At 48.1% G+C, this 18,288-nt stretch overlaps 1 protein-coding gene across 1 annotated transcript in view; it reads right to left on the bottom strand.

The window, feature by feature from the left end:
* Positions 1 to 10,708: 10,708 nt before the first annotated feature.
* LOC139047488 (dehydrogenase/reductase SDR family member 7-like) overlaps positions 10,709 to 18,288 on the bottom strand; it is a 28,795-nt gene continuing 21,215 nt past the window's right edge. The window contains exons 3-7 of the mRNA XM_070521297.1: positions 16,985 to 17,157; positions 14,863 to 14,989; positions 13,354 to 13,400; positions 12,025 to 12,317; positions 10,709 to 11,167 (exon numbers count right to left, since the gene is read on the bottom strand). Of these exons, the coding sequence (XP_070377398.1) occupies positions 11,110 to 11,167; positions 12,025 to 12,317; positions 13,354 to 13,400; positions 14,863 to 14,989; positions 16,985 to 17,157 (698 nt within the window). The 3' untranslated portion in view covers positions 10,709 to 11,109. The remainder of the gene's footprint in view (positions 11,168 to 12,024; positions 12,318 to 13,353; positions 13,401 to 14,862; positions 14,990 to 16,984; positions 17,158 to 18,288) is intronic.

Here is an 18,288-nt window from a genome sequence, read left to right as displayed (position 1 = left end):
CTGCTGGTCTCGTGATGATGTTGATGGTTTGGCTCTTGAATAATGCAATGTGCAGTCGCAACCAAAAGTTAGGGGACGAAAGGGGCCGCTATATATCTCCCCCAGCCTAGGCATTCCGGCTTAAATCATAAGCCGGAATCATATTAAACCAATTCCAGGAGTCCTATAACGTAATACTATTCCAATCTGTTTTGATTGCAGTCTCCTGACGTCAAATTTTCGTAACCAGCGGCGCAAGCATCTGGCGGTTACTCGCTGCGTTGTTTACGCGTTGTACGCGTTCCAAAATAGAACGGAGGTGGTCGCCGCCCACGATTGGTCAATTTGAACCGCGACGAACGCCATGACGTCAATTGTGACGTGATATCTGCTGTCAATCAGTCCGCGTCGTCTGCTATCGGACGAACGCAACGGAACGGACTGCCTATTTCGTGACGTAAAGAACGGACCGCCTCCGTTCGATTTTGGAACGCGTACAAGATCGCACCCCAGGCTTCTGTTTGCTTTCAAAACGAATAACATTGCCTACATTGAGCGGTTTTTCTTATCTAATTAGCCCCGTGTACATGAATGCGACAGTGGCGCATCGCATTTCCAAGCGCATTTGGGAAATGCGATGCGACACCGTTTACATGTAGCGCATTGCCTCTGGCGAGAACGTCGTGCCACATGGTGTCGTATAAGGGAAGTGCAGCCGACTTCCGGTGTAACTGGTTTCCGGTAGTGGGCCGAGTGCACGTTGGTAGCTGAGTGCCGAGAAATAGGTTCGCGTAGAGCACGCTGCGGCGAGTGAGGTTGCCGTGGGTGACGCCATTTTGCTTCTGCTTCAGGCGTTGCTGTCTCGCAGCTTCACCAGAGCGGCAGTTCCGCAGCTAATTCCTTCCCAAAATTCCTAATGCGACGATCCTGCGTTTACATGCTCCGCGAGAGTCGACTCGCGCCCGTAAATCTACCCTCGCCTGGCGCATTAATGCGATGCGCCTTCCTAACGCATCACCGCTGTTTACATGAATGCGATGCGCGAAAATGTGATGGGATGCGACACTGTCGCATTCATGTAAACGCGTCTATTGTCTGACAAGCCGTGAGGAGCACGCTCAAGTGGAGAGGGTTTCGATGGGGCCGAGCGAGTGCAGTGAAAATAGATAACCAAATTCGGAGGGTGGTGCCGGCGTCTGCGGTTGGTCCGCTTCCCTTTATTAGCTTGCGGTGGCTTGTCGAAAATCGCGGTATGGTATGGTATGGTAAAGCATTAATGAAGTCCTGCAGATCGTGAGTCTTCACGAAGCGGGCTGCTCCCACGTGGGCACCGGAAGGCCGAGCCTCTCGGCCGCATCGTGGGCCTGCTGGACAGCCCAGAGTTGGTCAGCCAGAAGAGGGCTGCGGAGAACCGCCTCCCATCTGGCCGAGCTGTTAGCGATGATAGACCGTGACCGGGCACACCGCCAGAGCATGTGGTCTAGCGTGGCTGTTTCTCCACAATCGTGGCAGGTAGCATTGGTGTAAGTACCCTTATAGATTTTATGTAAAAGCGACGGATCGGGATAGGTATTCGTTTGTAGTAAATGGAGCGTTAATGCTTGAGCTCTGTTGAGGCGCGGATTAGGAACAAAGTAGGTTCTATGGCTGAGGTAGTAGTGGTTAGTAATCTCGTTGTAGGTGAAGGGTGTGTCCCTATTCTCTGGGGAGTCGTCTTCCGATTGGTCGAGGGTAGCGCGGTGGGCAAGTTCACGCGCAGCCCCGTGAACCGACTCGTTGAGGTTGGGAGGAGCACCCTTTATCGGACCCTGATGTGCGGGAAACCAATAAATGAAGTGGTGCGTTGCCTTGCCCCAATAAGTCTGAGGGCCTGTTTGGAAATGCCGCCTTTTTTCAAATGCTCTGACTGCAGATCTTGAATCACTATAGATGACATCCCGTGAGCTATCCAGCAGGGCTAGTGCAATAGCCATTTGTTCAGCTATTTCGGAGTCCCTCGTCCGAACCGAGGCAGCATTGGTGATTCCTTGCCGACCATCAACAATGACGATGGTGAACGCCCGACATCCCTTACAAGAAGCGGCATCCACGAAGCTGACCTGTCGCTGATCACTGTGTATTTGCCTTAGGAGGTTGGCCACCCTTTCCCTCCTTCTACCGCGATTATGATCGGGGTGCATGTTCCCAGGTATTGGCGCGATCGTAATGTCCTCACGAATCGACGGAGGAACGTCAGAGAACTCCTCCGCTACTCTATCGGGGTGATATCCGAGTTCCTGTAAGATGGATCTCCCTGCCTTCGTTGTTGTGAGGCGAGTTAGCTGTGCGCGCTCCTGGGCCTCTGCAATCCCTTCAAGAGTATTATGAATGCCAAGCTGCATTAAGCGCTCTGTACAAGTGTGTACGGGTAACCCGAGAACCCGCTTGGTAATCTTCCTAAGCTGTGCATTCAATTTATTACGCTCTGCCCGTTTCCATCGATGCATGGCAGCCACGTATCTAAAGTGTCACAGAACGAAGGCATGCATTAGTCGAATGAGGTTATCCTCCTTGAGTCCATGAGTCCATCGTGGCGTGGAACGAATGGTTGAGAACTACGCTAAAACAGATCCTCAGCAAAGAAGAGTTGGCAGAGCGATGCGGCATACGTGTCGACAGGGCTCGATAACTTTATTCTGCCACGCAAAAAAATTTTATTACACGCAAATAAATCCATTTTTTCTGGCAGCTTCGAGTAGCCAGAGTAGCCAGCGATCCGCCGGCAGCCATCTTCTCTTAATTTCGGAATCGGGCAGTCTCCAGCTATTCAGAAAAAAATTCAGTTTTGTTCCCCATATTAATGCATCTACAACGCATTCAGGTCACTTTCACGCGGTGACGGGGAGTGACAGGCAGGCAAAGTGGGCCCAGCCCGAAAACTTCTGACCAATAGGAGAGGACTAACTGCGAAAAATCGTCAACTCAGAAATAACCAATTTTTTTATTTTGTTCGGCCTGATTATGCATAATCAGTATGCACATGTCATTTAAGATGGATAAATATGGCGGTTTTCGTGACGTCGCCTAACAGACAGGACAAGTGGGAATGACCCAAAAATTTTTCACCAGTCCTAGAGGATTCATATTAGAATTATAATGGAAAAAATTCGGTACAGCTTTACATTATAGAGCTCCGAGCCGCGGCGCTGCGCTTCGATATATTTTAATTTTTTGCTCACGCCATGGTCCCTAAACATCTGATCTCGAATGTACATGCGTAGCCGTATGAAAGAGCGTGAACAGAACAGACTACCGCAAAAAAAAGTACATTTTGTCCAGAAAATGCAAATAGTAAACTAATTTCAACTAACATAACCCTATCAAATAAAGAAGTATTTACCATGACGACGAGTTCAAACCTTGTTCTTCTTTGATACCCCCTGAAAGCACTTTACCATTTAATGTCAGAACAAATTACATTGCAATGCCGACCTCATAAGACGCCGCATCAGGAGGCTGTCAGTCCATTGTTAACATTCTTTAAGGACAACAAACCAGCACAGGCGACTTTAGCAACCACTAGCGTAAACTGTTACCTAATGCCTTAATCGTGTGCAAGGATAGTCACAAGCTGTGATCGAAGAGAGAGCACGGACTGTTTGTGTTGCGGTCTCATATTAATGAAAGAAAGTGCTTGTGCGAAGGATTTTTCAAAATGAAAAGCAACCAGAAGCGCATTATTTTTCTCGATGCATGCCTGACCACCTTGTTCAAACGTGATGTCCAACCATAAAACGTATTCTACGGTATAAAGAATCATTTTCTCAATTTCAAATTATTTACCATACATCTATCTTTGGAGGTCTACATTTCTCACGATATCATTGTTTAGTTCCTCTCTAAATGCTATCTTATGTTTAATTGTGATGGTCGTTCACACGAAATATTTTGAGTTACGCCATTTCACAGCTTTTTACTGTTGTTTTGAAAGGTGAGAAGGGGGTTACATGCAATGAGGAATTTTCGTCTTTCTACTTGGCTCGTTCGTGAACAGCCGTTATTATTGCCTGAATGAAATACTTTGATGTTTCAATGGAAGTAACATGCAACACATGTCACCTCCTTTAGGTGGGGATTACCTGGATTTATCTTTCAACGGGGTATCTGGGTTGTTTTCTTGTACAGAGAAGGGCCTGCTAAAAGAGCAATTCAAAAGGCAGTGCGGTGAAACCGGAGCCGGCTACTCTAAGTTCTCGTGAGAAGGAGGACGACGTGTATCAATTAAGAAAGACATATGTCTAATATATTCAATACATCCTAAAGGCAAACTGTGTTCTGCACATGTTCGGTTCTCTACGCCGTTGATCGTCGCTCCAGTAGGAAGCCATAGGCGAAGTCCTGTTCGCGAGTGAGTTCTTGGCCGCAAGGAGGCATTACTTGCGCCATGGTATGTATGGCATTATGTATGGCATTACATTATACGGCACTTGCTCTGAAAACAAAAAACAAGAAATAAATCGCGTAATTCGTAAAATACTCAAGAACATAACCTACGGCACAGCGTTAGATAGCGCAGGTACAAGGGAAAGATACCAAGCCCTGGGTATACTACCAGTGAAAGAACTATTTAATTATGTAGTTTTGAAGAATCACTATTTCAGCAAAGAATTCAGGGTTGCCGTAAAAAAGAACGTGACATTGCGACAAACTGAGAGGTACGTGAAACCACGTGTCTACACTCACTGTGGAAAAAGAATCCGTAACTACTATGTCCCTTCAGTATTTAATCAATTGAGTGATGAATTATGTACAATAAACACGAAACGAAAAATGAATAAAGCAATCAGAAATTGGTGTGCAAGCTCAATAAACATTTAGTAGGTAAAGCCAGTTGACTCATACGGAATTGTTTACCGGCTTTGTTTTCAACTTTTGTTTGTTCTTGCTTCGATACCTGTGTATAATTTTGAATTCAGCAGTTTAAAGAATTGAGTTGTAGCCCTGTAAGTGACTGGTGTATTTATGTATCGCTTTGATGTTTTGACTTTGATGTTTTTCGTGACAACATTGTGTAATGAAAGAAAAAAAAAACAGGAACTCAAAATGCTTGTTATTTTTTGTTTTTGTTTTTGTTTGCTGCATTGGATGGTGTTCAGTGTGTATATGCGAGAGAATGTATTAATTGTGGCAATATGAATTTATTATGTTGTTTCACCAACTGCCTGGCCATTTTACAAGCACTGCGTGCTTAGATTGACCAGTAAATCCACCCTGTACAAAGAAATTTGGATAAATAAATGAATTTATGAATGAATGAATGAATGAATGAATGAATGAATGAATGAATGAATGAATGAATGAATGAATGAATGAATGAATGAAAGTTCAATCGTCTTCCATGACGCAATGACATGTGCCCCTCCAGATGACGCTGGCCGCCGCCATGGTGGTAGTACTCTCGTGAGCAGTTGCGGCTACTCCAGACGACGAGCTGCCGTTGCCGCAGCCATGGCCAGCAGTCATAGTGTTTCAGTGTTGCACATCAACCACGGCCGCAGCGGACTCCTCCTGCTGGGTGCAATGACGGACCTGTAGCTTACACCCGGCACCACAGAAGCAAAGTCACCGGTACTGCGTTCTGCTCCATGCGACGTTGCCGCGTCAGCGTTTGACCCATTCGCCGACGCCATCGGAATCAGAATCTCGACAGTGACCGAGCGGCCGTCACTCATCCCGGCATCGCCAGCAGCGGCAGTCTGCTTACCACCGCTGAGCTCGTCGACAGCCGCCCTGGTACCGTGGCGCGCTATGTAACTGCGCACTTCCTCGGCGTTCTTCTTCATCTTGACGTAGTTGCCGATCGAGTAGGCCAGGACGCAGACGCATTCCAGGAGGCAGACGCCCAGCACGGCGACGATCACGTGCAGGCCCTCCATGTGCACCGGCCCGACCGGAAAGCTGAGCCGTGCCTGCACCTCGGGTTCCGTGGTGCCGGCAAGCTCCTGATGATGCTGTAAAAACGTCGGGCAACTGTGGCGCAATGACGACTATTCCTGTAACTCGCCGGTCGCAGTCGGGGAGCCTCGAACGTTGGCGTCCGCGCGAGCTCTTCTTGCTCTCGTTCTCTCTTTTCTTCCCTTCCTTTCGTTTTATTGATAATGATGATCAATCCTTTGATTATGATGGTGATGATGATAGTGACGAACATGAAGGCGAGACACATATAAGCGGAGAAATCGTAAGGTAAGAGCAGGGAGGGTACTTCAAGTGCAGGGTAGCCAGGTTTGCTACCCTGCACTTGAAAAGGGAAGGAGGACACAAAGCTCAAGAAAAGAGTGAGAAACACGAAGAAGTGAGTGCTGAGGAGAGACCTGAGCGAGTGAGAAACACAATTTACATGTATATACGTTGATATTTAAATTATGGCGATATATACATATAAGGAGCACTTACTCCCTTCCCCCCAACGGCCACAGGGACGCTCCCGCTACTCACAACGAGGTTATGAAATTCTTCTGCATGTCTAGAAGGGCCTTTCCACCCCCTCACCCCAAGTTTAATAGGACGCCAGCCGTTTCTCTTGGACTCGCACAGACCGGGACATACCCATGTCTGGCCCGCCTACACGAAATCTACCGAGACGAATATAGCGACGACGCCTGCCCGTCCTGCGGGACGACCTCCATCTCTAGCATACATGCTCTGGGAGTGCGGGTCGAGATACTTCAAGTTCAGCAAGGAGGAATGGGACTCGCTTCAGCGTAGCCCCGATCTAAACAAGCAAACCCCGGCTGTCCGGCGTGCCCGCGACCGGGCCAATGGGCTAGACTTGCCGGACTAGCTGGGTGTCCGACGAGTTCGCGTCCTCGCCGCACCTCCAATAAAGTGCTTCCACTCACTCGCTGGTCACGCTGCGCCATCTAAGGCGTCACTGCTAAGCCCGCGCGTTGCGCGTGTCGATACATGTTAGGACAATTCTGTCTGCATATATATTCAACAAACAATAAATACAGATTTCACCCTTATACTTTCATTACTTTATTTTATTTTATTTTAATGTCATTGACGAGCGGCATCATACCCGTGGCACATTCCCAGTTACCCAAGTTCGCGTAAAGAAGGTTAGACAGGCACAGAGAGACGAACATATTCCACATAAGTGAACTTCCCAACGACTGCTAAACGTATTGAAGCAAACAGGTGTTATGTCAAGGATTTTCAGCAAGATTCGACGCAGTTTCAAAAGTTACGAGAGTACGCCTCTCACGATGACTGTCGACGGCAACGAGAATAGCGATCGAAAACGTAGCGACACACCATGTTCCTGAAGTCACGTTTCTTTAACGCGTCCAGCGGTAATCGGGTCTTTCGCTGATTTAGCTATACGTGCCACATGCCGCGATATCGTCCCACTTTCCTACGGCACTCCCTTGCCAACGTCGCACATGGGCACCGAGGCATGACGGCGACTGTATGACTCCGACGCAGAGACAATGGAATGAAGAAGGAACGATATCGATGGAACGACAAATGCGTATAAGGACAGCTGTGTAACGATGATGAGATGTTGGTATTGAAATTATGGCGGTAGTATGAGACGAATACGTGACGACGACCACGGGAGGACAATGAGATGACGACGATTATGTGACAACAATGGAGTGATGACGATGGTGTGACAACTGGATGAAGAAGAGGGAATAACGACGATGGCATGACCAAGACACGGCATGACGACACCGGTGTGAAAAGGGATGCATGATAGCGTCTGCGTGACTATACGGCGCAATAGCGAGGATGGCATACCAACAGTGGCATAATCACGATTTCGTGCCGACCGCACTATTGCCGTAAAATGACGGACAAGGAATGACGCCGAAGGATCGATGAAGGTGGTACGGCGACGAATTAATCAATTAATTATGGGGTTTTACGTGCCAAAACCACTTTCTGATTATGAGACACGCCGTACAGTGGAGGGCTCCAGAAATTTCGACCGCCTGGAGTTCTTTAACGTGCACCTGAATCTAAGTACCCGCGGGTGTTTTCGCATTTCGCCCCCGTCGATATGCGGCCGCCGTTGCCGGGATTCGATCCCGCAACGTCGTGCTCAGCAGCCCAACACCACAGCCACTGAGCAACCACGGCGGGTTATGGCGACAAAGGTATGACAAGAATAGAATGAGGACACTGAAGTGTTGACGATGGTGAAACGACCGCATGGCGATGATGGCGTGACGACAACGGTATGACGAGCAAGATCACGAAGCTAGAACGACGACAATGAAACGACCAAGACGACATCACAACCAGGAGCACACACCTAGCAGGCCAAGCAGGCAGGCAGACAGAAGGAAGGAAGGAAGGAAGGAAGGAAGGAAGGAAGGAAGGAAGGAAGGAAGGAAGGAAGGAAGGAAGGAAGGAAGGAAGGAAGGAAGGAAGGAAGGACGGGCACTCAAAACCGCTGAAGTAAACAAGGAATGATATTCGCATTAAAAAGTATCTTGTCCTGTGCTCCTGTCTCTAGGGGCGCGATCTAGTATGCGTTCCAAAATAGAACGGAGGCGGTCTGTTCCACCGAGCCGCACACGATTGGTCAATTTGAACCGTGACGAACGCCATGACGTCAATTGTGACGTGACATCCGCTGTCAATTATTCCGTGTCGTCTGCTATCGGACGAACGTAACGGTACGGACCGCCTATTTCGTGACGTAAAGAACGGACCGCCTCCGTTCGATTTTGGAACGCGCATAAGATCGCACCACTGATTTTCCATCGGAAGTACGCATGAATGCCAACCAACTAGACCACTCATCCTCTTTACTGCGTGTATCTCATGGTTACCATTCGAAAATCGATTAATATTTGGCATGTCCAATAATCTGGCATGAGCATACGCGGGCTTGTATTGCATCCCGAATGGTCGTGCAAAATTATTCAACATGAAGAGTGCATGACACATGGCCTTAACTTACCAAGACTCCGCGATAGTGGAGCCGAGGCAGCGCAGAAAGAGACAGTTGAAACGACACTGCAATAGTTTCATTGACCTGGTGTATAGAAGAGAACACACCATTCAAGAACGCACGGAAATGCATGCGAATGTGCGGGTGAAAAGCGACAGAAAACGATAGCGCTATGATGATAGGCACGAACTAAGGAAGCCATCTGCACTAGTCCGACATTCTACAGGACGTGTTCTCGACGTGTTCGCTTTTCTGCACGAGTTCATAGTCGCTCCCATGTGGGAGATCGCGACGCGACGTTCAATCAACCTTTGTGATGCAGTGATGACGTGTGCCGTTCCAGCCGACGTTGGTAGCCACAATGGCAGTAGTACTGAAGTACCACGGTGTTTATGGTACTATGATGGCTATAGTACTCTTTACCGGTTGCGGCAGCTCCAGATGGCTAGCTGTCGTCGCCACTGCCACTGCTCACAGTCGTAGTGTTCCAGTGTTTCAGGCGAGCCGTGGCCGTGCCGGACCGCTCCTGCTTGCCTGCAACGAAGAACGCGTTGCTGAAATTCCTCACAACAGCAGCAAAGTCGCTGGCATTGCGCCCTAATCTGAGCGGCGATGCTGTGTCGACGCAAGACCCATTCGCCGGCGGCATCGGAATCTCGACGGTGACTGAGCCGCCATCGCTCGTGCCGGGGCCGCCAACGGCCGCCGCCTACTCGCCACCTTTGAGCTCGTCGGCCGCGGTTCTGATCCAGCGGTTCACGATGTAGTTACGCTCTTCCTCAACGTTCTTCTTCAGCTTGCCGTAATCGTCGAGCATTGCAAGGGCTATGGCCACTTGCTCCGGCCACCTCGGGGTCGCATGCGAGTACCGTGGCAGCGTTTAGTGTCCGCTGCGAGGACGAGACCACGACGGCGACGAAGGCTCGGTTGCATCGATCGGTAGGCGGTGGCGTCCACGGAAGTGACGCCGTCCGCTTTCTTGTCTATGCGTTTGAAAAATGCGGTCGCCCGGGCTAGGCACCTACCTTGATTGTGTTCCAGACGTACATTTCGCTGAATGAATGCAATCGTAATCAGGTCGCGGAGCTCGCGGGGTACCGGCGTAAACTCCGATGGATCCTGGGTGTTCAGGGGAAAGTAGCCGAGCTGGCGCAAGATGCGACGGCCCGTCGTGGTGGTGGTCAATCGTCTCACCTGCACTCTCTCCTGTCTCTTCGAGCGTATTGTACACGCCGAGCTCAAGGAGTCGATGCCTCCGTGGGGTGATCGGGAGCCGAAGGCCCGATTCACTACCTTTCATATGAGTGTATTGAGCTTGCCATGCTCCGATTGTTTCCACTTGTGCGTTGCTATCGTATGTCTATTCTGTAAAATTTTTGTCCGTGTGCCGATGCGCTTCGAGATTTGTTCGACATTAACTTTAACCAACTATCCTGACTCGCCAACTTCTCGCTTATCTCTTCTGATTTAATTCTAAAGATGATGAAATCTGTCGTCTATACGACGACAAAATCCGAGGTCACGTAGGTTTAGATAGGCGGGAGCACCGAAGGTAGCCTTGGGCTGTTCTATAATGCGCCACAGGTTTGAAGGAAGAATGAGTTAGGAGGGGATAAGATAGTACACGAAAGGAATTCGGATAGAAAAGAATTAAGAAATTAAGGCAAGGTTTACGACAGTTATATTGAAGAGAGGAAGCTGCTTGGCATGAACGTCTTAGAAATAAGACGAAGAGACAGAAGGAAATATTGACAGGTATCGTCAACGCCAACGGTAACGGGAATGGGTCGGAGAACGAGCTTTTATTTAAACACACAAATCGATATATTCTTACAAAAGGCTGTGAGCTTGTTTGCTCGGGGTACACACTACCGAGCTGTAAGTCAAAGCGCATGCCTATATCAGCGTACCTGGCTCAGTCGTGAGTGACATTAAGTGTACTCATTGGTGTGCTGCACAAAGCAGACCAATCATATTGTTATAGAACGGAGAAAAAAATGAGGAAGACAAGTGTTGATTACTTGTAGCTTTTTTTACGCAAGTTATTCTTTATTTACACAACGTTAATTACGCGCGGTGAACTCTTATCAAGGTGCTCTGGAGGCGGGTTCTAAGTCATCCGCATTCTCTTTGGCGAATGGAATGATTGACACAGATTGAAAACATTAACAAAGTCCCATGGCTCAGCCATCGCGCAGCTTCGCGATGTGGTCCTTCTGGTAGATCGACGGGACGACGCGCCTGCGAGGAGAGAAGCACAAGGGTTACTCCCGAGACGGTAATGATCCAATGACTTACAAATTCAATCGTTTACCGATTATATTTGCACATTTTTGGTGCTGTTACGTATGCCCATTAATGCAGTGGTCCTTACATGCGTGAAATGCGCGACGTACGAGCCACGCAACATAACATATTTCCTATGATTCCCTTGCCTTACATGGTCCGAGTCGCAAACTGCATACTAATAGGTCGTGCTGTGAAAAATTGCAGAAGCGTTCCACTAGTTCAGAAAGCCCACGTTTGGCTTTCCCTGTATTGCCGGGGCCAGAGCCAGCTGCGTGCAACGGAAGAGACACTGTAGCCGATCCGACTTCCTCGGTTCAGCCCGAACTCCGCGATTCGACCCGGCCGACAGACCTCACCGGACACTACATGTAACCGTCTCTCTGAAGGAGGACGCTTCGGTGATTCTGTGGTAGAAGGGCAGCCGGTCAACACGGTACTTTTACAGGTGGTTAGACAGTATGCAGAATTGCGTTAGCAGACTTTCCCGCACACCTAACTTGCCCTAATAAATTTAAGGTGGTCGCGTTCCTGCTAACAGCAATGTTAAAGCTATGGACACGTGATTTCAAAGCTCGGACGTTTCAGGAAACCCGGGTTGGCTGGAACGAGTGTCCCCAGTCTCCGCGCTGGCGAAATAATTACGATTCTAGCCGGAGGTCCGCCATCTTGCTTAGATCAGACAAGATGTAAGGACAAGCGCACTTGCAGGTTTCTCGTATCAGCTTCGGTGATGTGACAAGTGCCGTATTAAGCAAGGCCTAACCGACTGCCTGGGTGCAAAGCTTTCAACTTTGCTCAAACAGACGTACCTCCTGAATATTGTGGGGAAGTACTGGGCCAGGTAGGCGTACACGACAAACGGCTGCGGGCCGAACCAGATCTCCTCGAGCTTGTTGGCCACCGCGAGCACGATGAGCTGAGCGGCGCGGCTGGGCGCCATCTTGTTGCTCTTGCCCGCCGGCGCCGGCTTGAAGCTCTCGGTCTTTCCCAGCACGTCGCTGAAGCACTTCTGGCGGATGGGCGTGGCCACGGGTCCAGGACAGACCAGAGTGACGTTGATTCCCTTGTCGAACACCTCGGACCAGAGGCCTTCGAAGTAACCCTGCGCGCATCCCGACAAAAAGAACGAGGGGTCATCAAGAAAACCTACACGTGCTCTCTGTGCCATGGCTGTTCCTGCTATCAGGATTAAGCGTAAGCACAAATAAAACGAGCGAAACGCATTATTGCCTCCAGGAAGGACTCAACGCACGTCTGCCTCAAAAAAGGAGGGGTCAGAAAAGGAACAGAAATGAAGAAAGAAGAACCACAATAAGAGGACACCTGAAGAGTGAAAAGTTCGTGAAAGGGACGAGAGTATAATCTGCAAAGGAATGTCGCGGTCAGCTTCTGGTCCCGTTGTACCCGCGTACAACGGAGGCGGACATACATACATGTATGTATGTATGTATGTATGTATGTATGTATGTATGTATGTATGTATGTATGTATGTATGTATGTATGTTCTCATTTCTGGCATGTTTTCCCTCGCCCAGCCACGCACATTACTAAGAATTTTTGCAACAGACTGCCAGGGGCTGGGGTGGAGATGAGAGGTCAGGCAACACATATTATAGAAACAAACAAGTACAAAATTTCTTTCACCACCAGCGTGTGCGATCGTCAGTGTCCGGCGTCCTGTGTAAGGAACTTTGTAAAAAGGCACAAGAGTCTTCGTAGAAAGCAATACAGCTAAAACGAAATGCATACGACGATGACTGTATGCCAAACTGTGCATGCGCCATGTCACGTGGCGTAGTATAACGTATAGCCAGAACATTATTTCGAGGGCATCTGCAGCCTGCTCTTAATTAGGTTGTTTCCAATCAGCAAGCAGCCGGAAATTTAGCGGGTTTCCGGACACTTTGTGAACTTTTTCAGAAGTGCGCAGTCCTATGCGGGATTAAACCGGATTGCGAATTGCTTCAACCTACACGAGCATTTATGGAGCGATTCTTTTCTTGCACTTTTTTTTTGTCCCGCCGATGCATTCAGCAGCCGTTGTCAAGAGTAACAAGAAACGAGACTAATCATACGCGTGGCGCTCTCTGACGTATGGGGATGAACCTTTAACAATCGATGCAAAAGCGGAACTTACGTGCAAAGCCGCCTTGGTCGCGTTGTATGTGGCCGAGTCGGGCAGCGCTGGGCAGAAGGCATTCAAAGTGCGCATAAGTTGTTGCAATCAAAATAAGCAAACAGACGTGGCAATAAAGGCACTGCGAGGATTAAAATGCAGCTTTATTTTTCCCAAAATATCTGTCTTATTCAAGCACCCCTTCAGTGTCCGACCATACTCGACTGTTTTCGTTCACGGTTTTCTTTTCCTTCTTTTGCTTTTGTTCCCGCCGCTGTTTGTTATAGCAATATGTAGCTCATGGAGCTGAGAACTCTCAAATCATCAGTTTAAAGAATTTCAATGCAAATCGACCGGCTGAATAAGCCGAAACAAAAGGGCCTGACAAGAGAGCTTGCGCGAGGGCAGACTTCTCATCACTTTTTTTTTTCTTACGTAGCGTAATTCTATAGCGCATCGACATATTTTCGGAATAAGCGTCGTAAATTCAGCGAATAACCGTATCACTGCAGCCAAGCATGACTTGCGAGATTTGTGTCGCGCGAATAACTCACGTGAAACGCACTGACGTTGAGGCGTTACACCGCGATGCCAAAAATGCGGTCCGAAAGAGACTATACAGCCAGCGTCTTGTAACTTCGAACTGAACTGTAATGTTTTAGAAATGCTATCTTCTATGAATGTTATGTTTCTGAGAAACGTTCGCACTTAGAAATGTGCTGAAAACCCCCGCGTTTTGCAACCGCAGAAAACAAACTTCCCAATGACACTTCCAATGAATTTGAATTTTAGGGATCACCGTACGAGGCACGCGAAGTGAGGGACTCCTCAAATAATTTCGTCCTCCTGGGTTTCTTTAGGGTGCAGACAACGCACGTTACACAGGTGTTCTGGCATTTGCAGGTTACATGATGCAGGCTACATAATTGCGATATCTGCTTCTGGTGCACTGTTGCGGATTTGCAAACTTCGCGCTTCAATTTTTAAAAAAATTTCGGCAATTTTTTTATTATAGTATGAGGGGCTAATTCAAAATTCTGCTTCCTAGAGTTGCTGGAATTCACCTTTCTCTCTCAAATGGGACAGACCATTCAAGTTGACCTAGCGATTGACTCGAGAGGATTTCTGCGCTTTGCCTGCATTTAATAGGGAAATCAGTAGTTGTTCCCGAGCTAAAGTTCCCAAGCTTTGAAGACTGATTGATTGTATGATCCTAATGAGATTAAATGCGCCTAAAACAGAATGGTGGTAACCTTTAATATATTTCATTGCAATAACTCTAATCGAAAGCGGGTGTTCGCGTGCATGCATTTTGCTTTTACAGTAGTTAGTGTTCCGATGGTAACCCTCGAATAACTGGCAAACGGGATCCGTCTTGGTCAAACGTTCGTGAAGCATTGCTATTAAGGTTCACCGTGTACCACGACTTGCTGTGCCTCGAAGGACGGGACGCAACAGCGGAAGCGATAACAACACCCCAATTTCCGCCCCCAATTGACAGACGCAAAACACGCTCATCGAAGCGCTCACCGATCTTGCCGGCGACGCTGGTGATCACGACCACGTGACCGCTCCTCCGCTCTAGCCAGTGTGGAATCACGGTCTGAGTCAGATGCACGTGGCTGAACACGTTCAGGTCAAACATGGCCTTGTGGACCTGCCAAGGGACGAAATATGCAACGCAAAAGATCGCGTAGTCCGCAAAGACGGCAGACGCCGTAACGGCTGTTCATCGTCCCTACAGCATTCCACTACATTCCCTCGAAGTACACCAGCAGAAACGTTGACGCAAGGTAATGCGTTTATTTGCGCTATGTACAGCCTTTAGTCTTTGAAAATCTGTACTTAGGTGTAACTTATAACGGAGCACTAACCACAATTCATAACGTATCACCAGTGCACACCCGCGTTGCCGTTACATCGCTTCATCCAGCCAATGGGAAGGACGCGTACATAGAAGCACATGGATTTGTCTCAACCCCAACCCTTTAGCTTCGAGCAACATTGTGGTTTATTATTTCAGCCTAGTATTGTCATACCAGATTTGGCGTATGGCAACAATTGCACTCATTCAATCATTGACGTACACCGTCGCACTGCTTTCAGAACATCACAAAGAATATTCTATATTTGTAATACTTAACACAGCCGATGAGGATAGCAATAGGGGCTTGTTGGTACGGCATATCTTATTTTGTTATAGCGCAAGCTTGACACGGACAACAGAAGGCACATCTGACACACACAGCGCTAACTTTCAACAGATTTATTTCTCGTTCTCGTCGCTATATATACAACCTCGAACCGTCATACAGCACGTGTAAACTTTTTGAGGAAAAAAAAACAAATAATATAAACTGCGAACCACACGTAGGCAGTTTCTTGACTCACTTATTCACAGACATGTACACGTTTAACGCGAACAAAGATAATTGAGCTCTTTTGAGTCAGTAAACCTTCCATTTCATTATCTTCAAAAGAGCTGAATTAGCTTTGTTCGCGTTGAACGTGTACATGTCTGTCAATATGCGAGTCAAGAAACTGCCTACGTGTGGTTCCCAGTTCGTATCTTTTTTTTTTTCAAAAATTTTACACGTGCTGTATGACGGTTCGAGGGTGTATATATAGCGACGAGAGCGAGAAATAAATCGGTTGTTGAAAGTTAGCGCTGTTTGTGTCAGATGTGCCTTCTCTTGTCCCTGTCAAGCTTGCGCTATAAGGTTAAAATAAGGTTAACACAGCCGGTCACGACGAAACATTCTTTGCGCCAAGGTCATTCTGATCTAGCGGCGCACGTAAACCTCGAATGTCAAGACCTATTTAATCATGAAATTTATGTAATAGAATTAAGTAGTTGTCAGCGCGAAACGCTGAAGAAATGTTATGTGACCAGCATGCAGCCCAGCTGAAGCACAAAGCCCCATACCGGATGCTGCAGCTTACTTGGAACTTACTTTCTCAAGCTCAAGTGCCTCGAGCGCCCAGTCGCGCTGCAATTTTGCGTGTATTCGCGGGCTTCTTTCACGCTCGGAAAAACACTTTCACGTAGCACGTACTGAGCAACAGAAAGCTGTACTCGGGGTTTTTCGTGTCGATCTAGAATTTTGTCGTTGACACTTTTTCATCAAATTATAATATTTAAGAAAATGAAAGAATAGGTTGAGCAAAACTCCAAGCGGCGGCAAACATAATTACCTTGGTTCTATTCGCATAATTTTTGAACTCTGGCCAAAGTTAGCTGGAACACCCTGCAGAACATACGGTGTTCGTTCATTAGACTTCTGGCGACCCAACACCGAGTTCTTGAAATCGTATCTTCTCGCGCCCTACCCATTCTTTTCAACGTTTTTTTTTTTTGCATTGAACAGCTAGGCTAAAGTTAGCTAGGACACCCTATATATACAGATTAGCTGACAAACCTGTGAGATCACATTCGACGACCGACCGACGACTGTGTTCGCCACCGTGGCTGCGATTTTATCGTTGCTTATCTCTCTGGGCACAAGGTATAGTTCGCCTTAGCGTCAAGTTTCTAAACTCGCAATGCTGACAAAATTCGGTTCTTCCCCATCGCTACAACGCTACGTCACACTACGTTACACTACGTCAGAGGGGCGGCAAAATGACGCCGGGCATGCATGTGGCGACGCACCTCCATGCTGATGTCCTGGAACCGGGCCGACTGGGAACGACCCGCGCAGTTGACGAGGATGTCGAGGCGGCCGAACCTCTCGAGTACCTTCTCGAAGAGCTTGAGGTGCTCGTCGAACTTGGTCACGTCCATGGGAAGGACCAGCACGTCTCTTTCGCTCAGGAGCTCCTGCGCTAGAAACCGCGATCGCCGTTTTAAATTCTCAACAAGCGTACGCTATCGCTATACTCCTGCACCCGTGAACGGTATTCCGAAATTCCTTTCTTTCGCGGCATGCCCGCTACGCGCGTTCACAACCTCCTCGACCCACGCGCCATTTCGCTCCTTGAGGAGCACGCTATGCGGCACGTACTGAAAGGCTTCATCGCGAGGTGAGCCCAATTCCTCTTCGCATGTGTAGCTAACCAACGAATAATGACACTGGCCGCGCTTTTTGTACAACCCTCGAACAAGCGAGTTGTACTCTTTCGTGCATGACCGTGTCCTCGGTGTGGGCGTCGGATATGCTATTCCCCGGCCGGCACCAGAGCTCCGCCTTAAGGCACGTCCTTATATTTACTAGAGGACGCGGGCTGGTGTCTAACTTCTAAATGCGCCACCGTTCCTACGCTGTCAACCTTGGGTCCTGTCACCGCGACGATCCACTCTTCTCTTTCCTCTTTGTGGCCCCCTTTCTTTCTCCAAGGTGCTCAGACGTGCTCGCTAAAAGGTGCAGAAAATAGTACTTTGTCCTCTCCACAATCTCTCTCCCGAACTCAAAGTGTCCATTGTTGTTGTTGTTGTTGTTGTTATCATTATTATTTGTTTTGAAATATATATACATTTAACAGGAAAGGGAAAGCGAGGAGCAGGCTAACAACTGCCACCGAAAGGGGCACAACGCCAGCCTACTCTTCAGAAGGGAGGTGCCTATTACGCAAGAAGAACGGCAACATGCACGCAGCAACGACTCTCAAACAGCGGTCCGCCGTTCTAAAAGAAGCATGTACTCACTGAAGGTGAATGCATGTTTCAGTTGTTTCCTTTTTTATTATTGTTGACAAGATACAAGGAGATGTTGGCGCACGTATACGGGCCTACTACTCATTGGCCCTTGACTATGGGGTGCAGACCACATGCAGTTACAACATCCAACATACAACAATATACAACATAGCTACAACAAAGTTGCGCCATCACATACAAGTCAGAATAACAACACATTACAAAGACTCCTAAAGCACTATTACGCAGAACGATGTCTCATAACAAAAACAAAGAAAAAACCAAGCAACAATGCGAACGACAATAATATAACGCGTACA

Source organism: Dermacentor albipictus, chromosome 7 (assembly GCF_038994185.2).
Source record: "Dermacentor albipictus isolate Rhodes 1998 colony chromosome 7, USDA_Dalb.pri_finalv2, whole genome shotgun sequence".
Taxonomy (NCBI): Eukaryota; Metazoa; Arthropoda; class Arachnida; order Ixodida; family Ixodidae; genus Dermacentor; species Dermacentor albipictus.
The sequence above is the reverse complement of the archived record's forward strand: the minus strand, read 5'-3'. Positions and strand labels throughout refer to the sequence as shown.